This window comes from Vigna unguiculata, chromosome 6 (assembly GCF_037176805.1).
Source record: "Vigna unguiculata cultivar grain cowpea cultivar isolate G323 ecotype 2 chromosome 6, ASM3717680v1, whole genome shotgun sequence".
In the NCBI taxonomy this organism is placed as follows: Eukaryota; Viridiplantae; Streptophyta; class Magnoliopsida; order Fabales; family Fabaceae; genus Vigna; species Vigna unguiculata.
The window spans coordinates 32,714,717-32,722,716 of record NC_140797.1 but is presented as its reverse complement, the minus strand read 5'-3'; the positions used below and the strand labels follow the sequence as shown (position 1 = coordinate 32,722,716).

The 8,000-nt window shown below is 31.0% G+C and overlaps 1 protein-coding gene across 1 annotated transcript; it reads left to right on the top strand.

The window, feature by feature from the left end:
* The first annotated feature begins 3,535 nt into the window (after positions 1-3,535).
* Positions 3,536-6,572, top strand: LOC114187292 (reactive Intermediate Deaminase A, chloroplastic-like). Its single transcript, XM_028075504.2, has 6 exons — positions 3,536-3,825; positions 4,145-4,260; positions 4,380-4,424; positions 5,654-5,727; positions 5,814-5,863; positions 6,224-6,572. Exons 1-6 carry the CDS (start codon positions 3,642-3,644, stop codon positions 6,316-6,318), a joined length of 564 nt encoding a protein of 187 aa, XP_027931305.1. The 5' UTR covers positions 3,536-3,641; the 3' UTR covers positions 6,319-6,572.
* Positions 6,573-8,000: the final 1,428 nt, after the last annotated feature.

Sequence of the window (8,000 nt, the reverse complement as noted above, 5' to 3'; positions counted from 1 at the left end):
TTAAGAATTCATTGATTAGACGAGTACAACAAAAAAACATTAAATAAATTTGTTAATGCATTAATTAGATAAGTATAGTAGGGGTCATTGTATTAGATGAAGTTACTTTGCTTGAGGATGTGTTAAGTAGGGATTACGAGGCAAAAGTCTTCATTGGTCGGGTATACCTCGACAGATCTTTCCTCATGAATCTTCCTTCATCTTATCTTAAATTATAATAAAAAAAATGTTTGAAATAATATGACTATATATTTTATTAATGCCTTATTAAAATATTCTCAATCAAAATCCTCCTTAAGAAAAAACAAGACCAAGTAGGAAATAATATATAATAATGTGATACAATTCCAATTATAGTAAGACTTTAAATTTTTTGATGATTAACTTGAATACTTTATCTATGTTGTTGTGCAAAGTTGGGTAATTACAGATATTGGTTTCTTCTTTCCTTTGTAAGGTTTCATATGAACAAATTATGCTTTAAACTTGCCTCAAAAGCCTCTCTAGTATTTTGGTTCTTATCAGGATGATACTGCATTGTATTAGTTTTTAATTTCAACATTTGTATGTGGTATTGTTCTAGACCTTTGCTCAGGTAAACCTTATAGGTAGCATTTACAATTTTTAACTCACAAAGTTAAAAATAAAGATAGCAAGTATATCCTCAAATCTTGGGATTATATAGGAGTGGTGGAATATCAAATATCAAATTCATGGTAAAATATATAAAAAAAAAAATAATCATTTTAGAGAATCAGTCTTGACATATTAGTGATAGAAGATGTTGGAAAGATTCTTCTAATGACATACTCACCATGAAACATATATGCCTATGAGTTGGTTTCTAGTCAATACTATCAAATGGATCAAAAATTTATATTAATCCTTAATTAACCCATACTCCAATTCATGATGAAATAGAAGGGCAAAAGCGTACTTGAATTTTCCATTGAAAATTATATGAATTGTCATATTAAAAATAAGTATTTAATCTTTCAAATGCAGAGAGTTTAGGTACTTCTACTTTAGTTGGTAGGAATTTATACTTTTACCTTGGTTGATAGGAATTTATAGATGAAGAGCACAAAATAAAACACACAAAGTATATATATAATATATAATTTTGTATGAAAATAATAATAGAGTATGAAAAAGATTTCATAAATTAAAGAAACCTAATATAAAGGTGGAATATGTGGAACATGATAATATATATAGTAATCAAAATTTGGATCAGAAAAATACCAGAAAAATACTAACACATGTTAAAGTAAAGCAAAATGAGTCGACACAATCTCATGCATATAATCAAGCTGCAAATGGAATAACAAATAATCTTGTTTTTAGAAAAAAAAAACTAATTTATTGCAAGACCAAAGATCATTTTTTTTTACTTTTGTTTTTGTCTCAGTTTTTGTGTTGTACTTCGTATAATACAAGTAATAGAAAAACACATAAGATATTTCCAAATGTCTAAAATAATTAATGCAATAATTTCATTTGTTATAGTTAGTCTTTTATTTGAAACCTGGGTGTGGGAAGAGTTTCATCGGACCCACGGTGGGCACCAGATATTCTCACTAGCATAGATAGTGTGGGTCCTTCAAAGTGATGTAGAGAGATTGGATTGTTGATCTAATGATAAAATCGGAGGAAGATCCACCTACAGAATATTTTTTGACGCTCAAATAAGCAAATAAGTAAGAGCATAAAAAACTATAAGAAATAAGAAAATATTAGTTTAGAAGATAATATAAGATTGAAAGTGAGTACTTCCTCTAAGAATGCATCATATTTATAAGTACATGAGGATTGTTAAGGTAATTAATTGATAATATAAGTGATTGGCAAATTATGCCCCAATAATATCATTGATCGGAAGATTATACTCCATTTAATTTATTATTTCTATATAAGTATATCATTTATCATTTATCAAGATCATATAATTTACTTAAAATGTTAGTGTTGATAATCACAGGTGTATAGAGAGGCTGGGAACATCTCAACCCATTGGTGCACGAAGAAGCTGAGTAGCTGGTGTATGGGGAGGTCGGAGACATTTTGACTGGTGGGGAGACCGGGAACATCTCAACCCATTGGTGCACGAAGAAGCTGAGTAGCTGGTGTATGGGGAGGTCGGGGACATCTCGGCCCATTGGAGCTAAGTACATTTCAGCCAAATTAAGGGTAGGTGTATATGGACCCAATACAAGGATAAGCCACATACAGACATACATGTATACAAACATACATCCCAGTACATATGGACTCAGGCGTACAGACGTACATCGTACATCCCAATACATATGGGCTCGGGCTGTATAGACGTACATCCCAGTACATATGAGCTCAAGCATACGTACATCCCAATGTATAGGCTCAGGCATACATATGTACATCGCAGATGAGATATGGACTGTAAAAGTGCATTCAAGAATATGGACAGCAAGGGAATGTAACGGTAAATACAGATACGATAGGGCATTCATAGGGTTTTATTGGTATTTACAATGAGAATAAAAACGAATACGACAAGATTACACTCAAGTAATATAAAAAAGGTTCAGTGTTCAAGGTAAGGGACCTATCTTGACATTCATCTTTTACTCACCCCTAAATTGAAAGTATTACTAACTTGAGCGTCAGAGTGTACCCACTCTCCAGGAGTATTGCTAAGTAAGTAACTGTTTAGGAAAACTTTGCAAAGAAAAGACAAAGGACTAAAGATTCTTGAGACAACTCAGTTCTATGAAAATAACATGTAATCAAAATTAAAAAGTAACACTCATTTAATGTATTTTACAATGAGAAAAAACAAATTTTCTAATCCTTCCTAACAAATTTTCCTAAGAAATTTACTCAATTAAAGAAAAAAAAGTGATAAATATAAGCAAAGTGTTGTTAATATTATTCGTTTTGTTAAAAATATATATAAAGAAGTAACGAGTAGTTAGTCCAAGTGATAATAAATTTAGTTTATCTAAAGTATTCAAATGAAAATACATTATTGAAAGAGACCATTATATTAAAAATGATTAGGTAGACTCTTAGATGAAAACTAATTATTGATAAATGACCAATTTGATCATTAAAATATGTAAAATAATAGGAATTTACTTTTTTTAAAGAGTGAAAATCTGATTTAATTTCTAAATATATAAAAAAATTCAAATTGGTTTATAATATCATAAATTTACAAAGAAATAGTCCATAACTTACTCATAAATTGGTCCTTAAATTTATATTTTGATGACACGTTAGTGTCGTAAAACTTAGTAATAAGATCTAATTATAAAACTTTTTACATATTCAAAGACTAAAATAATTATTTCAGTTTTTTGAAAGATTAAATTATCAACATTTCACACCTTTAAAGACCAAATTATTGATTTACTGAATTAATAAAACTTAGTGAAAAAGCACAATAAAACAAGAAAAAAAAATATTGGTAGTAGTTATGTGTGAGAGAATGGAGAAAATGTGAGAATAAGAAGCTTCCTCCATGAGAGAATCTACACAGTTAAGGGTAATTTCGGAAAACTGAAAAAACATTGCAAGTGTTAATTGCAGAGCACAACGTTTGTCCCAGAATTTTATAATTTCACAGTCACTCCAGTGCGTGTGTCTCTGAGAGAGAGATGGCATCGTTTTACGCCGCAAGGACTTTCCACATTCCGGCAATGAACGGCGGCGTTTTTTTCCGGCGAGCATCGTGGGCCGCCGGAATTGGCGGAGCCACGGTGGCCGGTGTCTCACTATTGCGTTCGTGTTCGTCTAAGCGCTCTCTGCCATTCGCGTGCAGGAGTATCTCTAATGATTCCCGTAAAATCCGATCGTTTTCTTGTCGTTGTTTTTTTCGAATTTTATTTATTTGTGCAGAATTTTTTTGTTTTAATTTTATGCATGATTAAGTGTTCTATTTAGTTGCATTGCTTTTGTTTGTGGAAAGTTTTAGAGTATGCAAATTGTTCCTAAAATTGTTGTTTTGACTTTTGACTAGAACTTCTTGACTATGATGTAATGTGTAAAAGAAATCTAAAATTTACATGTAATGAAAGTGAAATCATGAGAAGGAATTTGTATTGTTATTTTTATCTTTGATGAAATCTTGAGCTGTCAATAACTTTCTCATTGATTGCAGGAATAAAGGAAGCTGTTCAGACTGAAAAGGCCCCAGCGGCATTGGGACCATATTCTCAAGCAATCAAAGCCAACAACCTTCTGTTTGTGTCGGGTGTTCTTGGCCTTGTTCCCGAGGTTTGAAATCATCCACTGAAGTTCACTCTTCAATTTAATTTTTCTCTACATATGTGTTCAGTTGTGTAGTTGCATGCTAAATGTTGGACTGATGATACATGTTTTGCTCTCTAATACAGACTGGAAAGTTCATCTCTGATGATGTTGAAGATCAGACAGAGCAGGTACATTAAGATAACTATGAACATGCAGCCTTTCATTTTTTGATAAGGAAAATTTTCTTAGTATTTGTAATTTGTCACTTTTTCTCATGGATTTGAGCTTATGGGGTTTCAATAATCATTTCTAAGAAGTTGTGCTTGAGATATGATTTAATTGGATGGATGACTTCACTCCTAATTGTTGAGTAATTTTCATGGCATCAGATGATTCACAATAGTTGAAGTGGGAATCTTCCCTCTCCACTTATTTGGAAATACTGAATGATTTAGAATAGTCACTTGGTTGAATGTGTATGAAGCTGAATTAACTTTTTCTAGTTTTGAAATAACTTTGAATTGGTTAAGATATGCCAGTGTAACTAACATGATACCGTAATCATTTAAAAAAAAAAAACAGATTTTTCTTAAGGGAACTTAGCTTTTGTAAGAGCTTCCTTTCGAAATTTCCAATAGATTGATTGTTGGAACGATCACTATTATCAGTATATTTCACTGATAAAGAAAGGTGTAGAGGGTCACACTCTAATACTTTTTTATAAATGAAGAATTTAATTGGGACAAAGGTAGGGTAAAAAAGAACTATAAGAAATAATCAGTAGAATTGAAAGAAAGTGAACAGCACTAGTACTTCTTTATAGACTTATCATCTTGGTCAGGTCTTAGCATAGTAGAACTTGTACAAGTCCTAAACCATTAAGACCGCTAAAAGCATAGGACTCTGATTGGGACAACTCCTACGTAAACAAGGTAGAATGTATTATTGAGTAAGCAAGAAAAAAAAATGCTCCAAGCCAAGGTAAACACCATCAAACAATCCGAAAATGAAAATGGGAACTTAGCCCCTCCTCCAAGAAATGTAGAATCAGCCACTAAAGTAGATCATTGGGCTTACCAGTCCCCCACTTGTTACTAACCAAATCAAGAACCTACCAGACTCCCAAAATCAATAATTATCACAAGAATGCAAATATTTTACCATTGTTAATGCTAAGTACATTACTTAATCTTCACACTGTATCTTTCTGCATAAGTGGGAAACTGCTATACACGCAATTTTTGTTACTTACATTCTTTAAATGTCATAAAATCATTGTCTGATATATGCATTTAAGTTTGTCTCATTTTAAAAGTAACACAGGCCAGCAATGTTGTTCCGATGTGGCATTGCTGTGAAAGTACACTGCTGAGACAGATATTGTCACTGACATTTGTAAAATAATTACACATTTCAGCTTCTCAAAAATATGGGGGAGATACTAAAATCAGGGGGTGCTGGCTACTCATCAGTTGTTAAGACGACAATATTGTATGAATTATTTGCTCTTCCTTACTTTGAATTGTATTCAATGCTGCTGGCAAGACAGCTATATTTATACCACTTATTTCCTCCAGGTTAGCTGATTTGAAGGACTTCAAGAAAGTTAATGAGATCTATGCTAAATGTGAGTTCTATGCTAGTGATTCTGGTGTTGCCTTACCAGGACCACCATTCTAAACTTTTGCTTTTCAATTGTTATCTCTTTTTGATAACAGTAATTACCCATTTGTTTAATATTGCAGTATATTAAACCCCTGTGCAAATCAAGTGCTAAATGTGCTATACTATACTTTACCAATGAAATTCACTTCTGATGATAAATCACATTGTGCTGTAAAAATTAATCTATTTTCAGGCAAATTGAATATGTTTAGTCCTATGTGGAATAGATAAGATAAGGCTTTACTATTTTTTCTGCAATTTTACTTTCTAATCCCTGCTAGTTCTGGTGTAAATAATGATTTTATGGTTAAAATGTTTTCAGACTTCCCTTCACCTGCTCCAGCTCGATCAACCTATCAAGTTGCTGCCTTGCCAATGGATGCCAAGATTGAAGTTGAGTGCATTGCAGCACTTTGAGCACCACTTCATATGATTCTTCAACAAACTTAGGTAAATAATACATGAGGGGGACATAGTCATGCATGATTTTTTACTTGGTTTGTACCATGTTGGATGATGATGCTCATGTCCTTGTAATCAGTCCAGAAAACCCACTGGAAATGCCTCTGTAATTCTCATATTCTTAGTTTTCTGTCATGTTACTTTATCATGGGACCATGTTTGGATGTTTACTCTCCAATAAAACCATTTCTACTACATGTTCATTGTAACTTCTCTTGTTGCCCATTAATAGTTTCCTTCCACAACTAGTATGAAGACAAAAAAAAAAAAAAAGAGGCCGAACTTAAAGTGAGTTATGTCTATGAAGTAATTGAATAGAGTTGGATGCAACACATGATGCAATTGCTAGAAATAGACAAATCAGGTCTATTCACCTGACCTAAAGTGACTTAAATGTGTTCACTCTTTGTTCAATCTAATTGATTCACTTTCTAGAAATGAGCAAGTCATGTGCAGTCCACGTATTCATACTCACATGGAGGATTTGTTACTTCATCATGCAAATTTATTGACCTAAAACTCGTACTGATTTCAATGTTTTTTTTTCATCAATTTGTCCTTACCTTACTCCATAACAAGAAAAAAAAAAGGGCAAAGTAATATTATGTTGATTGTTTTTTCTAAATTAAAGTTATCTTCTTTTGGAAGTAAAAAGAATAAATAAATTAATGGTTAATTAAGTTTTAAGTATTACATAAATTTTAGTCTAAGTATGTGATAATGATAAGTATGTGATTGTTTGATATTTGTTTTCAATGGAAGACGTCACATTTTTTTTCATTTTATCTTCTTCAACTCGTCAATCAACTTAGTTATTTTTTCTCTAATTTTTTCTAATTGCAATTAAATTGTTTTTTTCTCTCTCCAAGGGCAAGATTGAAGATATTAGAGAGAAAAGACACAAGCTTATCAATAAGTTGAAGAAGGCATATTGACAAAAGTGATAATTATGTTATCATGTTGACATAAAAACCAAAGAGAAAATATTTAAATAAAATTAAAAGGTATTTTAAATAGTCAATAAATACAATAGGAAATCATAAGATATTAAATAAAAATACACTAATTGTAATTTATAATATGCTTAAAAGTTAATTAAGTCAGCAAGTCATAAATAAAGCTTCATAAAACGATTCCGTCACATTAAACTTACATTTATCCATTTGTTTCATTTCTTTTTTCATCCTCATTCATGTAAAAAAGAATACTATGATATATATTTTGAAAAGGCACAAAAAGAATAATATAACATGGAAGATATAATGGTATATATTGTATTAAAGATATAACTAATCACTTTTATATAATCACTTGAAAATATCGTCATTGTTTTTTATATATTAACCATCCAAGAATGATTTAATAAATTAGTTTATAATGCTGAATTTTTATATTAAAGATAATTATCAATATCCTAGAGTTTATAGCTCTAAATTTTCTCAATAACAACTCTCAATGTATAAAGAGAATTTGTATTTTCTTAACTCCAAACAAAAGCCATGATATCAAACGAAAGAAATTTTAAACTTTTACATATTAAAATTACTTACATTTTAAAATTATTCATCAACATTTATAACAGCAACCATGTTATATTATTTCTTTCCATTGTGCAGCTTAAGTTATTATGATCAATT

Coding starts and splice junctions, on each gene's coding strand:
- LOC114187292 (XM_028075504.2), top strand. CDS start 3,642: ATGGCATCGTTTTACGCCGCAAGGACTTTCCACATTCCGGCAATGAAC. Junction 3,826..4,144: donor GAGTATCTCTAATGATTCCC/GTAAAATCCGAT, acceptor CATTGATTGCAG/GAATAAAGGAAGCTGTTCAG. Junction 4,261..4,379: donor TTCTTGGCCTTGTTCCCGAG/GTTTGAAATCAT, acceptor TCTCTAATACAG/ACTGGAAAGTTCATCTCTGA.